The sequence below is a fragment of the Erigeron canadensis genome, chromosome 1 (genome assembly GCF_010389155.1).
Source record: "Erigeron canadensis isolate Cc75 chromosome 1, C_canadensis_v1, whole genome shotgun sequence".
NCBI lineage: Eukaryota > Viridiplantae > Streptophyta > Magnoliopsida > Asterales > Asteraceae > Erigeron > Erigeron canadensis.
The window spans coordinates 29,817,496-29,841,449 of NC_057761.1; the positions used below are offsets into that span (position 1 = coordinate 29,817,496).

The 23,954-nt window shown below is 33.9% G+C and overlaps 3 protein-coding genes across 4 annotated transcripts; 2 read left to right on the forward strand and 1 right to left on the reverse strand.

Moving 5' to 3' along the window:
* The first annotated feature begins 4,844 nt into the window (after positions 1 to 4,844).
* LOC122589378 (probable receptor-like protein kinase At1g30570) lies at positions 4,845 to 7,632 on the forward strand. The gene is made up of 6 exons (XM_043761673.1): positions 4,845 to 5,859; positions 6,256 to 6,521; positions 6,625 to 6,760; positions 6,859 to 6,995; positions 7,155 to 7,227; positions 7,322 to 7,632. Exons 1-6 carry the CDS (start codon positions 4,845 to 4,847, stop codon positions 7,630 to 7,632), a joined length of 1,938 nt encoding a protein of 645 aa, XP_043617608.1.
* A 4,314-nt stretch (positions 7,633 to 11,946) lies between these two features.
* Positions 11,947 to 12,509, reverse strand: LOC122597951 (histone H3.2). The gene has a single exon (XM_043770550.1). It carries the CDS (start codon positions 12,469 to 12,471, stop codon positions 12,061 to 12,063), a length of 411 nt encoding a protein of 136 aa, XP_043626485.1. The 5' UTR covers positions 12,472 to 12,509; the 3' UTR covers positions 11,947 to 12,060.
* Positions 12,510 to 19,496: 6,987 nt separating this feature from the next.
* On the forward strand, positions 19,497 to 23,623 carry LOC122603758 (ACT domain-containing protein ACR9-like). 2 transcript variants are annotated; one of them, XM_043776564.1, is made up of 6 exons: positions 19,497 to 19,926; positions 20,652 to 20,870; positions 20,967 to 21,072; positions 21,613 to 21,964; positions 22,522 to 22,789; positions 23,263 to 23,423. In XM_043776564.1, exons 1-6 carry the CDS (start codon positions 19,773 to 19,775, stop codon positions 23,325 to 23,327), a joined length of 1,164 nt encoding a protein of 387 aa, XP_043632499.1. In that variant the 5' UTR covers positions 19,497 to 19,772; the 3' UTR covers positions 23,328 to 23,423. The 2 variants fall into 2 exon arrangements, with proteins under 2 accessions (XP_043632499.1, XP_043632491.1); XM_043776556.1 differs by having other exon boundaries at positions 19,512 to 19,926; positions 22,522 to 22,806; positions 23,263 to 23,623.
* The last annotated feature ends 331 nt before the right edge of the window (positions 23,624 to 23,954 follow it).

Consider the following 23,954-nt stretch of genomic DNA (forward strand, 5'->3'; position numbering starts at 1 on the left):
ATATTTTCTTTTCCCATATATGTATATATACATATATATATATATATACATATAGGAGGACAATCAAATGAGAACAGTTTTAAAATGAGAACACGGTGAGAACACTTAAAAACTACATTTTGATGCATTAAAAGTACATAAAACTAACATAGTGTATAACTAATAATCATTATTTAAGTGTTTAACAACACATTGATCCATCAAAATCAAAAAAATCACGTTTTTTGTTTTGTGCATCCATCTTGGATGCATGTTTAACAAAACAAAAAATAATGATTTTCTTGATTTTGACATACCAATGTGTTGTTAAACACTTAAATAATGATAATTAGTTATGCACTATGTTAATTTTATGGACTTTCAATACATCAAAATGATGTTTTTAAGTGTTCTCACCGATCTTATTTTAAAACTGTTCTCATCGGAGTATTACCCTATACATACATATATATATATATATATAAGGGATTATTTGAGAACTCCTAAAAAAAAAGAACTCAAGAACTCCTCTACACCCTTTGATCAAAGAAAATGGATGGACAAGATTAAAAATAAAAAAAACTCCTCTCAACACTAGAGGGGTATTTTCGTCAGTTCCTTTTTTTTCTCTCTCTTACTTTAATATAATTCTATCTAATTCACTAAAAAACTTTTATCTCACATACCGTAAATCGTTAGACGAAAAGAAAAGCATGGGTAGTCTTAGAATTTCATCCTCTTTCATTAGAGATGCGATTCGATATACTTTTGACGACTTTTTAAGTTTCGTTTTTTTTTCCATCACGTTCATCTTACACATGTGTAAGTTGTACTTACCCCTAATACATCTCGCTCTAGGGTTTAGGGTTTGAAGGTCGATGGGTTAGCCGTAACCCTCGGGCTTCAAACCCTAAACCCTAGAGTGTGAACCCTCATCCTTTTTAGGTTTTTAGGGTTTAGCATTTAAGGTTTAGATTTTCCAGGGTTTTTAGAATGTAGCGTCCCCCTCGGATTAGCAATTAAGCTTTAGGGTTTAGGGTTTGAAGTTGTAGGGTTAGCCAACTTCAAACCCTAAACCCTAAAGCGTACCGTGTACCCACTCTAGGGTTTAGGGTTTGAAGGTCGGCTAACCCTCGGGATTTAAACCCTAAACCCTAGAGTGGGAACCCTCATCCGTTTTAGGTTTTTAAGGTTTAACATTTAAGGTTTAGATTTTCTAGGGTTTTTAGAAAGTAGCTTCCCCCTCGGATTAGAAATTAAGCTTTAGGGTTTAGCATTTAGGGTTTTATAATGCGTCCTCATCTTTTTTGAACTTTATAAGTAACTTACCCATGTGTAGGTTGTACTTACGCATGGGCAGGTGATACAACTCACTACTTCTAGGTCTTTCTTACACATGTGTAGGTGGTACTTACACATGTGTAGGAAGAACGTGATGAAAAAAAAAAACAAAATTTAAAAAGTCGTCAAAAGTATATCGAATCGTATCTCTAATAAAAGAGGACGAAATTTCAAGACTACCCATGCTTTTTTTTCCGTCTAACGATGTACGGTTTGTGAGATAAAAGTTTTTTAATGATTTAGATATTTTTTGATTTAATAAGAGGAGAGAGAAAGAAAGTGCTGGACAACTTTTTTAATAATGACAAACATGCCCTTCCTGATCTTGATGAATGGAGGGCTGAGATTGGTTCTCGCATTCTTTTTTTTTTAGTGGTTCTCAAAATAACTCACCCCTATATATATATACATATATATATAGGGGGACAATCAAATAAAAACAGTCTTAAAATAAGAACGGTGATAACACTTCAAAAACATCATTTTGATGCATTAAAAGTCCATAAAACTAACATAGTGTATAACTAATTATCATTATTTAAGTTTATAGCAACACATTGGCCTGTCAAAATCAAGAAAATCATGTTTTTTGTTTTGTGCATCTATCTTGGATGCATATTCTTCAAAATGATGCATCCACCAAAAAACGTGATTTTTTCGATTTTAACGGATCAATGTGTTGTTAAACACTTAAATGATGATAATTAGTTCTGCACTATGTTAGTTTTATGGACTTTTAATGCATCAAAATGATGTTTTTAAGTTTTCTCACCGTTCTTATTTTAAAAGTGTTCTCACCGGAGTGTTACCCTATATATATATATATATACATACATATATACATATGTATATATATATATATATAGGGTAACACTCCGGTGAGAACACTTTTAAAATAAGAACGGTGAGAAAACTTAAAAACATCATTTTGATGCATTAAAAGTCCATAAAACTAACATAGTGCTTAACTAATTATTATTATTTAAGTGTTTAACAACACATTGATTCGTCAAAATCGAAAAAATCACGTTTTTTGTTTTGTGCATCCATCTTGGATGCATATTATCAAGATGATGCATCCAACAAAAAACGTGATTTTTTTTTATTTTGACAGATCCATGTGTTGTTAAACACTTAAATAATGATGATTAGTTATGCACTATGTCAGTTTTATGGACTTTTAATGCATCAAAATGTAGTTTTTAAGTGTTATCATTTGTTCTCATTTTAAGTTGGTTCTCATTTGATTGTCACCATATATATATATATATATATATGTGGGTGGGTTATTTTAGGACCACCTTTTATTTTAGGACCAAATAGGTTATGTGTTTTTGTAACTTACACATCACTATCATCATCTACTACGATATACAAGACTTTTTTTGTAAAAACACTAAGACTTTCAGGCGACGGGCCCACCATAAAATCATGGTGGTAGTCTGAGATGATCATGGTGGTGGTCGGAAATGATCATGGTGGTGTGTAAGTTACAAAAAACACATGTCCTAAAATTGGTTCTAAAATAAGTAGTCCTAAAATAACTTGCAGCGGTATATATATAGATATATAGATATCCTACCAATGTTACGTACCCTTAAGTAAAGCACCAACTTTCTTCTTTCCCTCAACATAGAGCTAGTAACAATTAGGGGTGTTCATTAAACCGTCAGACCGTTAAAACCGGGATACTTGGATTGGTTTGGTCGGATTAAGTTGCTAAAGTCTGGTCTAACGGTTTTAGTTTTGAAAAATCGGGTTCCTTGGTCCGGTTAGAGTTTGAGCAAATAACAAACCGTCAAAACCGGACCGGACCAAAATATACGTGTATGTATGAATATATATATATATCATAATTTGCAACTGAGCATATTGAATATCACAACAAGCATTAACTTGGCATTTGGAGGTTTGTTTATACTTACGCATTATGCCGTGTATAATTGGAGGAACGTTTATATTCAAGAAAGCTTCGCAATGGATATAATATAGAAACAAATTGGAAGGCATAATGGTGACCCTATTGCAATTCTTTAAATGAGATATATATAACTTGAAAAGTCTCTCCAATTGTACATCATTAGATGATGTATATACATATATAAAGTTTAGTTGTCTTAGAAACCGTCGAACCGGCTTACGTGGTTTGGTTTGGTTTGGTTCGACAATACACTTGGTCTAGTTTGGTTTGATACATGTAAAAACCGGATATGTCGGTTTGGTTTGAGATTTAGTTAAAACTGGATCAAACCGGACCACGAACACCCCTAGTAACAGTCTATTGTCATGGTGGGTTAATTTTAACAATCTATATGCCAATGCCTTCCTAACATATTGTTGCTCGAACCTTCCGCCAACCATTATATTCTTTCATCACCATCTTTGTTTGAATGGCCAAACTTGTTTGATTGCTTTGCTTATTTTATCTAAGCCAAAGTACTTTTTTCGTCCCTGTGTTTTTTCGAATAAACAATTTATATCCCCGTCGTTAACTTTTGACTAAAATCGTCCCTGTGGTTTGCATTTCGTCCTTAAATCAGTTAACCCTTGCACGTGGGGAGCATATATGTCTTTTCACTCATTTATCCCTATGGTTAAGTGCAAAAATTCGTCCTTATGGTTTGTCGTTTTTGCATTTTTCATCCTTGTATTTAACAAACCTTCAAACAAAAATTTAATCAAAAACCAAAACAAACTCAAATCAAAAAACCTATACATACACCTACATATGAGGATCTAATTTAATACCGGCCGGTACAACTAATTTAATTTATTTTATTTTTTAAAAAATGTTATAAAACTTATTATAATTTAACGAAAATACTCAAAATATAATTACAACTCACTAAAAAAAACCAAATAGATACTTTATAACAAAATACAAGAAAGTTCACAAATTACAAAAAATAACATTAAAGTATTATAAAAATAATTTTTAAAAAATTCAAAAATTAAAAAATGTGAATACCAGAACGGTAACACTGAAAATATCAAAAATAGTTGTACCGGATTACAAGGTGTGGGCATGTGACATGAAATTGGCTTTTGAGACTAAAAACAAATTTGGTTTTATAAATGAAACAATTCTCAAAAATGTAGGTGATGAAATTTTGTCAAAACAATGGGATAAGGTGTAAGTGTAGAAGTTTATCTTAGGGAATTTTTTTTTAAAAAAAACACATCTGGTTTGAGAAGAACTAAAAGAAACATATGATAAGGTGGATGCATGGGTCAATAATCTTTGGCTTCCCAAATGGACAATGACTTTCAACCCCTAATCTCAACTAATATGTATAAGGGAATATATATAATGCATTTTGCTAAAATAAATCAGTTGACCTTTGTACAAAACAGATTGGAACTTCTAAAAAACTATTGCACACGTTGATGCACCATAATCAGTTGACTTGATCTAGTCACTAGCTAGCCTTGTGGTTCCCAAAAATTAAAAAAATCTAGACATTATTATTAATTTTCTCCAGATTATTTTGTTAGTAAGATCGTAACACCCAACCGCAATTGCAATGGATTTTCCAACGCAGCAATTATGCCATCATTTCTCTCTTGCTGACATTCAACTAGCAACCCAAAACTTCAACGATGGAATGGCTGTTGGTCAAGGAGGTTTTGGAAAGGTCTACAAAGGCTATATCCAGACCCAAAAGAGTAGTAACTCCATTGTCGCGATCAAACGTTTAGATTCGATGTCTGATCAAGGAGCACCGGAGTTTAAGGCTGAAGTGGAGATGCTTTCTAGGCTGAGACATTCTCACCTAGTGTCTCTACTTGGGTGTTGTGTTGATGGCGAGGAGATGATCCTTGTTTACGAGTACATGCCCCATGAAACTCTATACCATCATCTGCACAAAACTAATACCCCTTTAACTTGGATGCAGAGACTCAAGATAAGCATTGGGGCTGCACGTGGGTTGGATTATCTCCACACTGGTACAGGTACCAACCATGGAGTCATTCATCGAGATGTGAAGAGCTCAAACATTCTGCTGGATGAGTATTGGGAAGCCAAGATATCAGATTTTGGGTTGGCCACGATCTGTCCTATAAATCAATCATCTACATACGTCAATGCTGTCATTAAAGGAACATTTGGGTATCTTGATCCAGAGATATTTATGACTGGAAAATTCACACGTAAAACAGATGTTTTTGCCTTTGGAGTGGTATTGTTTGAATTGCTATCTGGACGGCATGCAGTCCTTCCTGACGGCGATGAGGATTTGAGTTTGGCAACATGGGCTAAAAAATGTGTTAGAAAGGGGAAATTAGATCAGGTAGTTTCTGCCGAAATAAAAGAGCAATTGTTTCCCAAAAGTTTAAAGGAGTTTTCCCAAATTGCATACCGCTGCTTGCATACAGATCCAAAAGAACGGCCTACAATGTCTGAGGTGGTGCTAGCACTTCAACAAACAGAGTCATTACAGCTGAAGTTTTTAAATGATTCTATAAAACCTGCAGGCGTTTTTGGCTTCGCTTGGAAAATGCCAAGTTACTTTGCTCTCCCAACTAAGGATATCTCTGGTACATACACTTTTGTGACTTTGCGTTTCCTTATGCTTGCTTTTTTATATTATATATATATGGGGTGAAATCTTGTGTTAAGAAATGATACAATGGCAGAGAATAAGCAACAATCTACATATCAACATATGTAGTATAGATTATCTAGTTTGATTAATCATGACTTTATGACTTTGTGTATAATGATCAGATACGTAGACATTTATTCTTTCATGCTGAAATTGAGCGGCTTTAGTATTCTTATCAATATTGTAGGACACATAGATGTCTTTTGGGTTAATCAATATATAAAGGAAAAATGAATGTTAATTTGATATTTGGTTACTTGTTTTTTTTAGCATGTTATCATTAATGTTACGAAGTTGTTTCTTTTCTTTTTCTGATCTCCTCTTTAAGGACATACTGATACGAATCCAACAAGAAACAGCAAAAACAACAATCGTTACAATCCAGTGCTTCCTAAAATCGAGCAAATTCATTCCCATGATATTAAAATATTTTCATATACCGATCTCAAAAGGGCTACAAGGAACTTTCAGAATGCTTCAAGGTGCCGGTGGGGTTTGGTCTTCTTAGGTTGGGTCCATGAGAAGACATATTCCCCTTCAGAGAAAGGAGTTGGATTGGCCATTACAGTGATGCATTTTTTGGAGAAGCCTGAGGTAAAAAGAACCGTCCTTCAGTATTTCGTTTCATAGCTTATTTGTAGCATGGTTAGTTAGCTTACTTATTGAATTTCCATCTAATTCGCGTTATCATATACAGGGAAACTTAAAACTGTTGAGCGAATTTAGTCATCCGAACCTTCATCGGGTTCTAGGATACTGCCTAGAAGATGGAAGATTCTACCTTGTACATGAGTTCTTGGAGGAAAGGAGCTTAAGGGATCACTTATACGAAGGTATTACTTTTTTACATAGCTTTACTACCCCAGTGTAATTTTACAAATTGTGAAAACAGGACAAGTTTAGATACATAAATATTTTTACATTGTTGTAGGAGATGCAGCAGAACTACCCTTTACTATGAGGGTTAAAATAGTAATAGGAGTTGCTCGTGCCTTGGTTTTCTTAAAACGTAAGCGGCTGATTGTCAAAAACTGGATGCTAAATACACATGAGATTTGGTTTGATGAGGTAAGCTTTGAGCAATTATAGATCTAATAATTGGATCTCTATATGGAATTTTCTAGCAGTGAACTATGTTTCACCATTATCTCCTTGCGTCAAATATACAAATAGCAGCAACTCTTTTTTAATGAACCATATATAATGATCTATTTCACCACTTGTCAGGATTTCAATGCAAAGCTTCTTTATTTCGATGGGGCAAAGCTGGTAATTCAAATGCCCCGGCCATTAGCAGTTGGTAAGCAACTAGGAATTTCAGTTGTCTCGTTTATCTTTTCTAATAAAGGTAGTATGACGACATCTGTATCTCATACATGCATGTCAAATTTCAGCCTGGTCACCTTGGGTAAGACAGTGTGATTCTGAGGGTATTGCACTGTTACTGATGGAGATACTTATAGCGCAGCCTGTTATAACAAGCATGGATTTCGGGAAACTACATTTTTACCGTTTGTCCCATGTACTCAAGGACATGTCAGATAAGAAGATCAAAAATCTTGTGGATCCGCGAATGAAACTACGTGCTTCTCAAATCAAGAGAGTGCGCGAGTTAATTTCTCTAATATACAAAATCTATGAAAGCCCTTACAATCTGGAGGATGCCTTGTTGGAGTTAGAACAGTTTTATTTCAGAATGACATAGCCACAGCAATGACTATTCTCATAGTGTGTAAAATGAAGCAGAGTGTATCCAAGAGTTGGCAGACAGAAGAAGAAAACGGGCAAGAAATAGACCCAACTTTATGACCATAAATTTCTTCAGAGGAGGGGTCAGTACTGACCCTCTTTATATGGATCAAAACCCCACAAAGAGAGGAACTAGATACCAAACGCCTTTGGCAGTTTGGGTCTGATCCAAATTTGCCCGTTAATGTCTCCAATTTGCCCGTTTGATCCTGAAAATTTGAATTTGTTGGCTACTTTTATTTGTTTCATTATCGAATAAAATATATTGACTCTCATATTTTCTGATCAATACCTTTATTGCAATTATCTTGCTTTTATTCTGCATCATAAACAGATCGGATATGTTCAAGATTTCTATATATATGTGACCTCGGATATGGAAGTTTTGGACATTTATATATATTTCTGAATATATATGATTACAAACAGAAATGTCTTTTATTTATCTATTCTCGATTTTGATACTCAAAATCTTAGAAAAGCATTGTACCTGCAGTCTACCTGATTCATAGATTGCCTGAATGATGTACCTTAAAACTAAATAAATGCATATAAATAGTTTACAAATATAGAGATTTATAGATATTGTGGGGTTGTTATGGCCACCCTTGGCCGCCACGTAGCTCCGCCACTGTAAGAAACCAAAGTTAAAGTCGGGAACAAAGAACTTATATGTATAGCTAGACTAGATTACGCATTTATAATGCATGAAAGTTACACCTCTCCAACACGAAAGGTTGCAACTCTTCTCCAAAAAACAGTTAGAAAACTGTTACAAATGAAGAGTTACATTTAACAAGGGGAAATTAATTATTTAGGAATTAATTGGTTGGAAAAAGTGTTATATAACCTGGAGTATTAAATAACTCTCCGGGCGCCCCCTTGACCCCTGTTATATTAACGGATATCCAGCCAGTTCTAATGAGTGTGCACTCCACACTCACCAACGCATATCCAAGCTTAACCCAAATCCATGGTCTCAGGTAAATTACAGTTACACAAAAATGGCCGATAACACTAAAATCACCAACACTATACCTTACTTTTAGCCAAACCAAAGACCAACATTTATTTCTTGAATTGTTATGTGTATAGTAAACATGTGATCAACTATATGAACAATGACTTTTTCTATGTTGGTCGTGGAATCAGCATACATTCCTTCCAGTATTAATCATGCCAGATAGATAAAAAAAACAATTAAGAATGATATAATAATTCAGTTGACTTTCACAGGAAAGTTCGGAAAGTTTAAAGCAACTAAAGTATTACAAGTTGATCCACCATTAGCTGGCTTGCTCTAACTACAAACGTACTAGAAATCATCATGTCTTCCGTATTCAGTTGATGTTAGAGCGTTCTCAATAATCTAGATTAGTGCAGATCTTAAAATCCAACAACGATTGTGATGGCTGCATCCTCTGAGCAACTATGTCATCAATACTCTCTTGTGGATATTGAGATAGCAACCCAAAACTTTGACGAGAGATTAATTATTGGTCAGGGAGGATTCGGGAAGGTCTACAAAGGTCAAATCAAGACAGAACAAAGTAGTAGCACAGATGTAGCCATCAAACGTTTGGATTCAATGTCTTATCAAGGAGCAGCAGAGTTCAGGGCTGAAATCGAGATGCTTTCTGGGTTGAGACACTCGCACCTTGTATCTCTACTTGGTTGGTGTGTTGATGACGAAGAGATGATCCTTGTTTACAAGTACATCCCCAATGGAACTCTTTATTATCATTTGCACAAAAGTAATACCTGTCTATCTTGGTTGCAAAGACTCAAGATAAGCATAGGGGCAGCACGAGCATTGGACTATCTTCACACAGGTGCAGACACCCAGAACAGAGTCATCCACCGTGATATCAAATGCTCAAACATATTGCTTGATGAGGATTATTCAGCCAAGATATCTGATTTTGGGCTATCCAAAATATGTCCAATAAATCAATCATCAACCTATGTCAACACCGGCATTAAAGGGACTTTTGGATATCTGGATCCAGAGGTCCTTATGACTGGAAAGTTCACAAGGAAAACAGATGTTTTTGCCTTTGGAGTAGTATTGTTTGAATTGCTGTCAGGGAGACATGCTGTCCTTCCCAGTGGCGATGACGGTATAAGTATGCCACGTTGGGCTCAGCATTGTGTTAAGAAAAGAAACTTAAATCATGTTGTTGATGCTGAACTAAGTGGTAAACTATCTCCCAAATCTTTGAAGGAGTTTTCCCGAATTGCATACCGTTGCTTGCATAGGAACCCAAAAGAACGCCCTACAATGTCTGAGGTGGTGGTAGCACTTCAGCGCTCCCTGGTATTACAAGAAAAGTTTGCAAATTGTGCAAAACCAGAAGCGTTATCTGGATTCATTTGGAACATGCCAAGTTATTGTGTTTCCCCAATTAAGACAATCTCTGGTATGAACTCTTGGCAACTTATGGGTCGATCTGTATTTATTTTTGTACTCGCTTTATTTTTTGTGCTTCTACTAGGAAATTCTCACTTTAACTTTTATGAGCCAGTTGAATTAGTATTTGTCATGAAGGGAGCGGAATATTCACCGTTTCATATTAATAATGTTAATGTAGGTTTTTTATACATTTTAACTGTGATTAAATTATATAATGTATCTTTTTTTTCTTTTTCCATAAGTCCATGGTGACCAAAAATTTTCGAAGAATAGGGAAGCCAATATTAGTGATCGCAGCTCAGTGCTAGCACAGGATGGCGGTGACAACAACAAAGTGGTTCTCGATAATGAGAAAATTCGTGCCCAAGATTTGAAGATATTCTCATATACTGATTTGAAATGTGCAACAAGAAAATTCCAGATTAAACTGTCATCACTTGGCAAGCATTTGGTTTTCAAAGGTTGGGTCCATGAGAAAACATATTTTCCCGCTGAGCTAGATATTGGATTGCCCATTGCTGTGATGCAGTTTAAACATACTCCTAAGGTAAACAGGCCATCTTCTCTAACTTCAAATCATAGCTAAATGACATGGAAAGATATACATGTATTTTGAAGCTTTCTTAGCCAAATATGGCATTTTATGTATAATCTGCAAAGACATAAATAATGTACAACACGGTTGACTGACATTACATTCGTATGCCTATTACTAACCTCAATTATCATTGAATTTTAATCCAAGAATCTGCATATGGAGAAGGAGATACAATTAATGGGTGAATTTCGTCATCCGAACCTTCAGAGGCTAATTGGATACTGCTTTGAAGGTGAACAGTTTTACCTTGTACATGAGTTCATGGAGAAAAGGACCTTACTTGATTGCCTCTTTGAAGGTACTTAAGATAGCATTTCATTACCCAATGAAATTTTTGATTTTGAAAAGTAGTCAAGCTGGATATATAGATATTTATTTTGTCGTCGTATCAGCTGGAGCAGAACTTCCCATTATTACGAGAGTTAAAATAGCAGTAGAAGTCACACGTGCCCTAGTTTTCTTGCACCGTAAACAGATGATTGTTGAGGGCTGGGTGCTTGCCGTACGATATATTTGGCTTGATAAGGTATGCAAAACTATACATTGCACATGCTATAGTGTATTCACTTTTAGACCTTTATCTAGAATTATTGCAGGATCTTCTGCTTCTCTATTTTCCTCTCTTGAAGATACAGTTGAATTGACTTCTTTTGAGACTCTATTACGCATACCCCTTTTTTCAGGAGTTTAACGCAAAGCTTTATTATTATGATGCGGCAAGGTTGATAAGCATTGATGAAGACGTGTTCTGTAAGTTGTCAATGATTTTTGTTACTTTATTCTGTTTAATATTTTTGTATGATATATAAAATTATTATCTTGATTTTCAGTCCCTGGGAGTAGGCAGTGTGATACCAAAGGTCTTGGAATGTTTCTGCTGGAAATGCTGATGGGGAGAACGATCGTTTTAGACGCACACCTGAATCGGGTAAAAAGAGAACATTTTACCTGCAAAGTCTCTGAGATGTCAGATAGGATGATCAAGAATATCGTGGATTTTCAAATAGATATAGATGCTCCTGATCAAACTGACAGAGCGCGTGAACTACTTTCTCTGGTAGAAGTGTGTATTGGAGACAATGCGTGTTCAATGGAACAAGCTTTAGATGACTTGGAAAATTTTTATAAAAGAATCACAAGACCAGAGTGGGGTGTAAATCGATGCTCTTAACTAAATATATTTTTCTATATATGTCTTGTATGTAGATCGACATCTATTTTTTCAAACATGCATCTGAATAGCGTGTTAGATAACAATGTATCGCATGGGTAAATATTCATTCAATTTCAACATAACAAAGAAGACCAACTTACAAACTAATTAATACCCAAATAACATTCTCTAATCATAAAAAAAAAGGAATTAAAACTTATTAAGCCCTTTCACCTCTAATCCTCCTAGCCAATTGCATATCCTTAGGCATAATTGTAACTCGCTTAGCATGAATCGCACACAAATTAGTATCCTCAAACAACCCAACCAAATACGCCTCCGACGCTTCTTGTAACGCCGCCACCGCGCTGCTCTGAAACCTCAAATCCGTCTTAAAATCCTGAGCGATTTCCCTCACGAGTCTCTGAAACGGCAGCTTCCTGATCAAAAGCTCAGTGCTCTTTTGATACTTCCTGATCTCTCGCAACGCCACAGTTCCTGGCCTGAATCTGTGTGGCTTCTTCACTCCACCGGTTGCCGGAGCTGATTTTCGAGCGGCTTTTGTTGCCAATTGCTTTCTAGGTGCTTTTCCTCCGGTTGATTTTCTGGCTGTCTGCTTTGTTCTTGCCATTTTTTTTTTGGTGCTGGATCTGAGAATTTGAATGAGATTTGTGTTTTTGGTGTGAGAAAAGGGGGAGATGGGTGGGTCTATTTATAAGTGTTTGAAAATTTTGAAATAGTTGGCGGTGGTAAAATGTTGGCCGTTGGATATTTGAGAAAAGAAGGGAACGGTTGAGATGAGATATGGAGATTGATTGCGGATCGCTATCCGTGTGCTTTTGTGTTTTCACTAGTTTTGTGCTTTCTTACGGAGTATGTAGAACAAATATTATTGCAAAGAAATGAAAATGATATAAACGACAACTTTATTTTATATTTTTTTAACCACTATTTTTTTATTAATAAAAACTTGATTTAGGGCAAGATGTCAAAACCAAAACGAGTACAATTATACATCAAACTAGTAGAACATATTTTTCATAATGCCATGAATATACAGAGCTATACGATAGTTACTAGAAATCCACAAATAAAACACGAAAACGATAGGCTTAAGTAATTCCCCAATACTACTTGGTTAATGATCATCATAGAAACTATGATATGAAGTTATGATTAATACATCTATAAAAGAGCTTAATACTATATATCCACCCAAATGAATAAATGACTTGTTTTCTTACAAATATTATTACGAGTAAATATTTAGTATGATTTGTTACATCTATTTTACGATGATAGTAATATATACGAGTATTTAGGTAAGTTCAAATAGATGAGTTTCGGTTTAACTAAGTTAGTTAGGTCGACTAAATTGATTTATAATCGAAATGTAAATCGACCAATCCAAATCCAGATTAATACCAAACCAATCCAATCCGCTTCGGGTTAATAAGGTCAAGGTCCATACTTCTGTGTCGTTTTCTACATCAGATACGTAGGATCCAACGAGTAGGGATTATTTTCATCTTATTAATCATTTAAGTATATTTTTATTTGTTATAATATGGTTTTTAATATTGATATGAATAATAACGAGATATCAATAAAATGGGATTCCAGTGTGAGGGTTAATTGTAATATTGTTTTAGTGGGGTGAGTCATTGTATTGATGATATAACACCAATAAACTGAGATTTCAGTGTGAGGGTTAATTGTAATAAAGCTTTGGTGTGGTAAGTCTGTATATTGATAATGTGACACCAATAAATTAAAGTTTCAGTATGGTGGGTTAAAAATGGTCTAATGGCCAACCGGCTTTTTACAAAATTTATTACTTTTTAGGTTCTTCTGTTATGTGGGCTTTTTGGAACTTTTTGCATTTTTGGATCTTTTTGTTTGCAATATATGGGTTATCCTTCAGCTTATTCTTTGGGCCATCTTGAGTTAACTGATAGTGGGCTATGAATTATGAGTACCCGGAACCTAATGTCATACGGTCGTTGAATAAGTATATATTTCATGAAATGGGTACCCGCGCAATGCGGCAACGGGTGGTAATAGTGGCGGTGGTGATAACAATGTGACGTAAATGGTAGTGTATTTATTTTATGGTTAAAAGATGTATTTTTTGTAGATAATTTGGATAAATATTGGTGTAAAATATTTTAAGAATATATTTAGTAGATTTAGTGTGTGAGTTAGAAATGTGTTGACAATTAAGGGTATTTTGAGTATTTTAAAAGTAGAAAGTTAAAAAAAGGGAAGTTAGTTTGTTTATTAATATAGTATAGATAAACCAATTTTCAAGCAAATACATCCATGAAAGAGTCGTTTTAAACTAGACGGTTGTAGATTCAATGAGAGTACATACATCCGTACATTATCATATCATAACCAATTAACCATGCCAACAAGTTGTTTAAGTCCCCGTACCGCGGGCTAAAACCACTTAGTTCATAATATGAGCAATGCCTGCACATGTAACTAATTTATTTCTAAAACATTTTTTTTCCCAAAAGTAACCATGTAGATAATTAATTCATTAATTAACAACAATATCATTTTATGTGTCATTATCAATAGTAATTTTTAACACATTAGATTCGAACCCCCATTTGATCAACACAACTCAACAACTTTTTCGATGTCAATACCTCTATGGGGCAGAAATTTCAAGTCCTTGCCTTTCCTTTCGGGATGCATAACCCCACCAGGGAAAAATGTGTAACCCCACCACAGAGGGTATTAGCGGCGACGTCGCAGCTAATACTGCGAGCCCCATGTCTGTAATGGTAAATCTGAACGAGAAATTAGCGGACCCCCTGTCAGTGTCAGAGTATTAGCGGCGACGTCGCCGCTAATACCTTGATCGGGTTGACTTTTGCCTGATGGTGTTACCTTCTGCCTTAGTATCAAATCATTGCCGATATAGTAGTGGTAAGACACATGTAGTCAATTCTTTCGACATATTTAAATGTAGATATCATACCAATGTCACCCTTAAGTAAAACACCAACTTTCATCTTTCTCCTCACCCTAGAGCTAGTAACAATCTATTGTCATGGTGGGTTAATTAACAATCTATGTCAACACCTTCCTAACATATTGTTGCTCTAACCTCCAACCCAACATTATTCTTTCATCATCATATTTGTTCGAATGGCCAAACTTGTTCGATTGATAGGCTTATTTTACCTATATTACCACATAATAAAAATATTTGCGCTTATGATTTCTTTTAATTGTTATTAAAAGCAAATATCTACACACTTTTAACATATATCTAGATCTATAATTTATTTATCATTAGAACACAAATGATACGTTGTGTTCTAACTTTATGCAAATATACCACTATTTGACTCCCTCATACATTCAAATCACAATTGGTTTTCTTTTCCTTTAAAGACATTGGCTCAACCACAACAAAAATAATTTCAGTAGCAAGTAGGGTTGAACATTTTTTGAAGTAGCGGCAGAGGCGGATCCACAAAAATTGGTCATTGGGGGCAGGGTACTAAGGTATTTCGTATATCAAAATGGGTCGGGTCAAGTTGACTAATAAAGAGTGGTGTCTACTTATCAACCTTTTTAAATTTGTTTGTTAGTAAAATAAAATGGTAACAAAAGTGCCCGATTAAACCATATTCATTTCAGTTAAACATATCTTTTTTTTATATATATAATTCTAACAATAAAAATAATTTGTTAGCTTTAAATGAGCTTGTTGCATGAACAAACCAAGCCACATAAAATAAGTTGGTTTCGTTTTTAGACTATATTCAAAAAATTTATGTTAATATAAACTCCATTATAAAGATTTTAAATGAAAGTTAACCTAAACTAAGCCATACTTAATATATATGCTTATTTGGTTGATTAAAATATATTGGGTGAAATATAACTACTCGGTAGTATATACATGTACATATATAATGCAAAAACATTGGTTTTGATAAATTGATCAATAATAGTTACTCCACCGTAAGAAGTTTTAAAGTGGATCATATAAGAAAACAATTGAATGATTCAAATAGAGGTAAAAGATTATCCCACATCGCTTACTACATAAAACAAATACTTTTTTTTGTTTTATATAGTTAATTAATGCCTTGACAAATGACTTGGTTGTTGGTAGTATTTCTAGAGTTCCAGTTGCTCGAGGGCACACTCAATTTTAAGTTAGGAGCAATTACGTAATTAAGCATGTAAATCTTTATTTTACTAGATATAAATTATGCTATCAAGTATTGAGTTATAGGGGCATTTGCCCCCACTACTTAAAGAGTACATCCGCCCCTGAATAGCGGTCATGTTTTGGTGCTGTTTTAATCCCGGTATTGAAAAGTGGAACCAAATTTCAAGTGAAACCGAGACTCATATACAATTTTGACGGTTCCTTAGACTGGTACCAAATGGTGCCGGTATTAGAAAATACCGAGAAAACCTATGGGATTCAAGGTTCAAATTGGGACTTAATTAGGTACCCAAGTTCTCCCCCATGATGCTACCAACCAAGCTTGAAGGATTCTATGATTTGAGATTTTTTTTTATGTTAACCGTCGGCAAGTCGATTAAATTGATTTTCCATTATTTTATCGATGCATTGTTGATTGTTCCATTAAGAGATATGTCATGAGCTAAAAATCTGTACTAGTCGGAATTTGACATTCTCTGAGTTGGTATTAATTTTTTATTGTTAATTCTGGACCGATATCGTTGATTTCAAACGAGTACGAAATGACATCAATCTCGTGCTCGTTACTACTTACTAAGACCATCCCCATCGTGGTTATATTGGTTCGGTCGGTCACACTATTTATGTGGGACCCAGTCAAAAGTTGGCCAAACGGTTCACTCCATCCAACATACATCTCCATAGTTTATTATATATAGGTACGGCCACATTCATTATCATGTAAGATTCTGTAAAAATATAGTTTTGTATTTACACCTTTCTTTTGTTTTTCAAACTTATATTAGCTTATTAACCCGGTTTCAACCCAAACGTTTTATAAAAACGTATCTTCGTCATTGAAGTTGCAGCAGTCCAATAGTATTCATAACTTCGAAATAATATACTTTATAATTAACTTATTAACCTGCATAATATGCGAATAATTTAAAATTCTATTATCACAAAATTATTGAAATGATTACCATGTATATATTATTAGAGTTTTTAAAGAAAAAATAAAAATGCAATAAATTTTAAAAGGAAAATTTTTATGACATCATAAATAAATAAAGTTAAAAGAACAAAACTTTAAGAATAAATTTAAAAATGACAAATAAGTTATTTATTTAAATTAGTGATATCATAACAATCTTCTTTTATTTAGTATATAGATAGAGATAACTTAATTAATATATTTATCTATAAAATATTTATACCCACCACACGAATTAAAAGTTCTAAAAGGTGAATACGTGAAATAATCGTTCTCTTTCATCAACTAAATCTTAATCAATATTTGTTTTATATGTAGTGAAAGTTTTTATTTTAGTTTATACTAAAAGTTTATATTCACGTGATGCAACAATGTAATAACTACGGTGACAGGTTATGGTGGCACACAGAGGTAGCGATGGTGGCAGCGGCCAGGTGGTGACGGCTGCGGCGTGGTGAGGACGGCAAAAATAACCAATCTACCTTTACAATTTAAATCTTAGTTAATATTTATTTTATATGTAGTCCATGTTTTCATTTTCATAAATAACTTATTTGACTTATTATAAAATAATATTAATAGTTTTGCTGGGTTGTGAATAAAAATTGAGTTTAGTTGGGTTGGATGGATATAAGAGAGAAACTAAATTTTTAATAAATAATGTTAGTGGGTTGGGTTGTGAATGAGGTCCATGGGATGGTCTAATAGACTCATGGTTTTGAGCTTGTCCAACTTGAGGAGCCATTGTCTTTCATTTTGTCTCTTTCTACATAAAATCAAACAAAATATTTATTTATTTTTTTGTAAAGTTAATTTCGATTCAGACATGCTGAAAGCATTTTTAACCAATAAATTGCTGGACCTCCAACCCCTGCTCATGGAAAATACCTTGAGATGGGAATTCCATGACTCGAATCCGAGACCTTGGAAAAAACTCACCTCCGAGACCTACATAGTGGATTTAAAAGATACCTTGACCAATCCACCTAAGTGGAGTTTTGAGAATATAATATTACCACCACAGAAAAATCAAAATTATAAATTTATATTTTTTATATACAAAAGATAATAATAATAATTGCTAAAATAATATCTCCACATATATTTTATGTGCAATAGTCATCGATCGTTTTCTTAGAAGTTAGAATACGACCGTTTTGTCTTAATAATGCAGGGGATTTACTTTCATTAGCTTATATTTTTTATTTATATTTATATATTTCGATGAATTAATAAAATACTATATTTACTTTATATAGCACCCACATGATATTCTAATGATATTCTAATGCTCAATATTTTCATTCTTTATATTATTTGTTGTAGTCAAATCATATCACTTCCCCAGCAAATTATATCAATATAGATAAATTGATGCTACATACAGCACTACATTAAGCATGTGAAGGTCAAATTAGATCTTTTGTTAAAAAATAAAATAAAATTAGTTGTGCTAACCCAATGTCATGTCAACACTTATAATCAATGATCCATAATTCAAGTGGTGATCGAGGCACTAAAGTTTTTTTTCAGAATCTTTACAAATACAAATTCATACTCTATTAATCCCTATTTCTTGAAGGAGCCTGGTGGCCAGTGCCGTCTACAAGAATGGTGATAAAAAAACGAGGTTTGAGAAAAAAAAATAGTAAATTATAGACCCCTAAAATAATATTCGATAATTTATATAAAAAAGTAAGAGTATTTGTATAATTTGTTTCGCTTCTAATTATAATTTTCTATTTGTAATATTTACTTGACTAGAAGAAAAAAACATGTATGTATGCTAATTAAGAAATTTTGATAGACCGGATTATAAATATATACAGTGAAAAAATGTATTTTTTTAGAGATTCATTGAGATATGCACGTGATAAAATGTTACATAAATCATAATTATGAAGAATGATTCATTTTTGGACCCTTCATAATTATATGCCCTAGGCTTTAGCCTTATTGCCTTGGTCCAAAACCGGCTTTGTTGGTGGCATTTTCACGTTGGTAGTGTTGCTCGGCTCGAGATAACGGGACCTGGATTAGACAACCAACTATCCACTGTCGAGTTAAGACCTCACAATTTAACAGTGAGAATTTCTTTATATTCAAAAGTTCTCTATCAAAAAATATCCACACTTTTAAACTCGCACACAAACTAATGCATTTCGATCAACATTTCAATTTCATATTTTTCGTCACTTAACTTTATACAAATATTAATAAGTATTCATACTCACACAAATAAAGTGACGAAACAACAAAACTCTTCGTTCAACCGAAAAAAATAAAATAAAGTACCAAGTTATCGAAGAGCTAGTGACAAGGGACGTACCAATGATGTCCTCAAGAAAAGAGCTATTCGGTTAAGCCAAACGTTGTCACGTATCTAAACATTTATGCCATCCACAAAATTAACAACCATCGACGTGGAAAAACACACATTTCAACACCATCAAGTCAAAATCCAAAAAAAAATAAAATACTCCACACTTTCTTTTATTTTCATCCAAAGCCAGCCACCATTCCATTTTATTTATGCAGATTTTAAAAAGAAACAAAAACCATCTTTTCACAGAGCTCCGGCAAAAAAGTAATAATAATGACAATGGAAATGAGAAATAATAAACACGCCGGAAACACTAAAATCACCTCTGACGGCTAATCTCCGGCAACTTTGAAAACACCCCACCCCATCTTTGTTTCTATACTAAATACTCATTATACATATAGAAAAAAAGCAGAGAGGGGGTAAAAGTGTAAAATGGGTATGTCGTGGGACGACGTTGTTTTGATAGAAGAAGGTAAGAATTCGGGTGACCCGAATGTGGTGACGGTGAACTGCCCCGATAAAGCCGGACTCGGGTGTGATTTGTTAAGGATTGTTCTTGCATTCGGACTTTATGTTACTCGTGGAGGTAAATACTAAAACACCATAATTACTATTTTTATACAATAATTTGTCATGCAATTCTCACTTGATTGACTTACAATAAATAAAAAATAGTAGCCAACTAAAAAAGTTCATTACTTTGCCGTTCAAAAAAAAAAAGTTCATTACTTGACTTACAATACATAAATTTGGGCTCGCAAAACGAGTTGCCTTAGAATTAGTCTGCTCGGAAAACGAGTTGGATCACCAGACTCGTAAAAAGACCATTTTTTGTATATTATTTTGTTTTTTTTTTTTGATATAATCAAGTGAACCTTTTTTAAGCTTTATGGAGGTTAGTTTAGTTACTTATAAATTGATGTATGAGAGAAAAAAAATAATAATAATAATTGATCATGTTGATTCCAAGAATACCCTGGAACAATTCTTCTAAGATTCTTTGATTAAAAAAAGAATACCGAAAATTACGAAATATCACACTAACACACAAACATTTGTGGATAGGAGAAAAAAAAAGACTTTTTTCATATCATGATTAAAACTAATTACTAGCACAAACTACTTCCCAATTCATAGATGAGTTTATGAAAAAGAAACTGAAACCATTAATTAACTAAATTAAACTGGAAAGAAACTAAAGAGTTAAAAATAAAGATAATGATATTCTGATTGTTTCACTTCATTCTAGATGTTTCCGCATCATAAATGTACCTTGCTTAGATAATAATTTTGTGCATTTTTTGTTGAAAGATTTTTCGACGGATGGAAAATGGTGTTATGTTGTTTTGTGGGTCGTGGCACGACCAAGTTCGCTAAAAGTTGACTGGGAAAGCTTAAAGGAACGGCTCGTAGCTTGTTGTCCGTCGTGTATGCCTACGTTTTATCTTGACCATATCTCTAGCTGTTCTAAATCGTCTCCGCTGTACCTGTTGAAGGTTTTCTCCATGGACCGAAAAGGGTTAATACATGGTTTGTACTTTTACCCTTGGGTGATTTTCTTGTTTCACCGGTCTTTGTTTTGTTTGGATCTTTATTGTTTTCTTATTTTAATTGTGATCATTGTAGATGTGACGAAAGTTTTATGTAAGCTTGAGCTAACGATTCAACGATTAAAAGTCATGACAACACCCGATGGAAAGGTTTTGGACCTTTTCTTCATTACTGATGATGTGTAAGTCTTTTCTCATTTACCTTGATCACAGTAAACATCATCTTTTGAGGTGGTGTTTGAAAATGCAACTTTTAAAACTTATATATCCGATTAGTTACAGTAATCAGTTAATAATGTTTGGATATAAGTTATTTTCCTTTTAATAACATGTTTCATATTACCTGCAATGAAACGAATTATCAAATGGTATTATAACGTTACAAATATTCTTTTTACTAATTTGAAAGTCTTTTAATTTACTCCTGCTAAAACATATCCCCGCCCCTTTCACAAGGATGTCATTTATGGCCATGTCAATCAGAATTAAAAAAAACCTCAAGCAAATTAATTCTATCTAATAAAGTGAGAATTGTAACTTCAATCAGCAAAAGTGCAAAACCACGCTTAAACATCATGCCTGCTTATTATCGGATTCTGATTAAACATTATCAGTTTTAAATGATATCCAAACACCTCTGAATTACTATATACTTCGATAAGTAATGCTCTTTTGTAGCTATGAACGTTAGCAGTTGAGTAATATGTTATGCTTGTTAACAGGAACATATTGCATACCAAAATTGGACAAGAAGAAACATGTAAGTATCTTAGTGCCGAGTTAGGAGAGTGTTGTATCAGCTGTGAAGTTCAGCTAGCAGGTCCTGAGTATGAATATCATCAAGGGTTATCTTCTCTTCCTGAAGCAATTGCAGAAAAACTATTCAACCGTGAGATTTCAGCCATGGAAGTTGGTCCACTAGCTATGAGCTCTGATAAATCCAAAGTAAAGGAGGCTAGTGTAGTAATTGATAATCTGCTGAGCCCAGCCCATTCGTTGCTTCAAATACAATGTCGTGACCAGAAAGGCCTCATTTACGACATCTTTAGAATTTCTAAAGATTGTGATATCCAGGTATATGCAACTTTATATCGTTCTATGTCTCTAGTTTTTGCGAAATGGGGTAGTTTGATAACAGGCCAAAACTGGTTTTTGCTACTGTTTGCGTTGACCTGAATCAGTTTTCGTCTTAAGTATATTATCTTTAACCACTATTTCAAATATGATCACAAAAAATATATCACATCAAAAGTAGTTGACCTTTTTTTTTTCCAGGCATGTGTGTAATTCTGGAGTAGGAGTAGATTAGAATGCCGTTCTAACAATAAAAAAAGTAGTTGACCTTTTTGAATAAATTGATTTAGATTTAGCAGGTTTTATGCATTAAGTATACACTTTGGGTGGCTTTTGATTCGTTTAATGCCTTCCTTTTAAGCTAGTTTCTGGGTTATACATGTTAGAGTCAGACCATCACCTAAATTGATCTATCGAGAAATAAATGGGTCAAATTGGCATAGGGAAAGAATGAAAGCACACTAAACTTGAAAGCTAAATGATATACGTGCAAATTTTCAAATTTTAAATGAAGAAATATGTACTTGGTGAATATAACGTATTATTTTTATATTTAGATTGCACATGGAAGAGTCTCTAGCAATGTTAATGGGATTCGGAGTTTGGACCTATTTGTCCAAAATCAATATGGGAAAAAGATTCTGAATAATGAGAGCCAAATTGCTTTATGTTCCCGTCTAAAGGAGGAGATGCTACATCCTTTAAGGGTCATGATCACCAACCGTGGCCCTGATACAGAACTTTTAGTTGCTAATCCTGTGGAGCTATCCGGAAAGGGAAGGCCACGTGTTGTATATGATGTCACTTCTGCATTGAAGTCACTTGGTATATGCATCTTTTCTGTAAGTGTAGTTTAAATCTTCAGCACATTTTTCTTAGATGGAAATTCTTGGCATTAGCTGTGACACGGTTTGGGTTGGTACTTTGTTGTTTTTAAGAATGACAATTATCCATATATTCACTCATTTTTACAAGTTGTCCACCAGAGACTTTTACCCACAGCGACACAGCGTCTTGGTTAATGGGTCACATTGAATACTGTTCAGGCAAACTCCTTTTTGGTGGGTTGGTAATTTTTTAATATATGTCAACTTGGTTGGTTGTAGTTGGGTTGAGCATAAATGGTACAGTATGCAATAATAAAAAGTCGAAGTCACATTGGTTGGAAAACCTTATCACTTGCTTATGTTAGTACACTACAATACTACATAGAGGAATCGTTTTGCTCCCTAAAATCCACAAGGAGTGTTAGATTTAATCTGCGATTCTAAATGTGTTTCTCACTTGGTTTTCTATAGGCCGAGATTGTGAGACATTCAACGTTAGACCGCGAGTGGGAAGTGTACAGGTTCTTGTTGGTTGAAAACCGAGTTTTTCTACTAACCAGCAAACAAGCAAAAGAAGATGTCGTCAATAAAGTTAGGAAAACGCTAATGGGCTGGTAAAGCTACATACTTTCATTAGTTTGTGTGTGGTATAGAAGTTCTTGTTTTAGTCTGCAATGATAGAGCAAAGATTTGGTTAATGTTTTCTGTTTTTCTATATTGATTTGATAATTGTATATACTTTTAGTACTAGTATTTGTGCTTGTGCTTATCTTTGTACGTGGGAAGGGCACGTATGTGTGTGTTTTCTTATCTGAGAGTGATTCTTATTCAATTCTTATGTGTACCAAATTTAGCATTCATCCCTTTTTTTAAAAACCCATTCAGTTATTTTTTCTTCAGTTCCAACATCTACTGACTTCTCTCACCCATCTGCTTTCATAAGAAAAAACGAACAAGACTTGTTACATGTGAAATAGTGTAAACTAAGAGTAAATTTACTGTTTTCTTATAGAAATAATCTAGGGATTAGGACCTGAGAATGTAATGAAATATGTACAGATATTTATATTATGTAATGAACTATTTGGATGTTTATTGTATGTAATGAACTTTCAAATTCAGGTTATTGGATGTATCCGACTAATCAAAAACTTACAAGTGAC

Excerpts from the sequence above, each read along its gene's own strand:
- LOC122589378 (XM_043761673.1), top strand. The coding sequence starts at position 4,845 with ATGGATTTTCCAACGCAGCAATTATGCCATCATTTCTCTCTTGCTGAC. Across the intron at positions 6,996-7,154 it reads ATGAGATTTGGTTTGATGAG|GATTTCAATGCAAAGCTTCT; the intron begins GTAAGCTTTGAG and ends ACCACTTGTCAG. Across the intron at positions 7,228-7,321 it reads GCCCCGGCCATTAGCAGTTG|CCTGGTCACCTTGGGTAAGA; the intron begins GTAAGCAACTAG and ends GTCAAATTTCAG.
- LOC122597951 (XM_043770550.1), bottom strand. The coding sequence starts at position 12,471 with ATGGCAAGAACAAAGCAGACAGCCAGAAAATCAACCGGAGGAAAAGCA.
- LOC122603758 (XM_043776556.1), top strand. The coding sequence starts at position 19,773 with ATGGGTATGTCGTGGGACGACGTTGTTTTGATAGAAGAAGGTAAGAAT. Across the intron at positions 20,871-20,966 it reads CCGAAAAGGGTTAATACATG|ATGTGACGAAAGTTTTATGT; the intron begins GTTTGTACTTTT and ends TGATCATTGTAG. Across the intron at positions 21,965-22,521 it reads CTAAAGATTGTGATATCCAG|ATTGCACATGGAAGAGTCTC; the intron begins GTATATGCAACT and ends TTTTATATTTAG.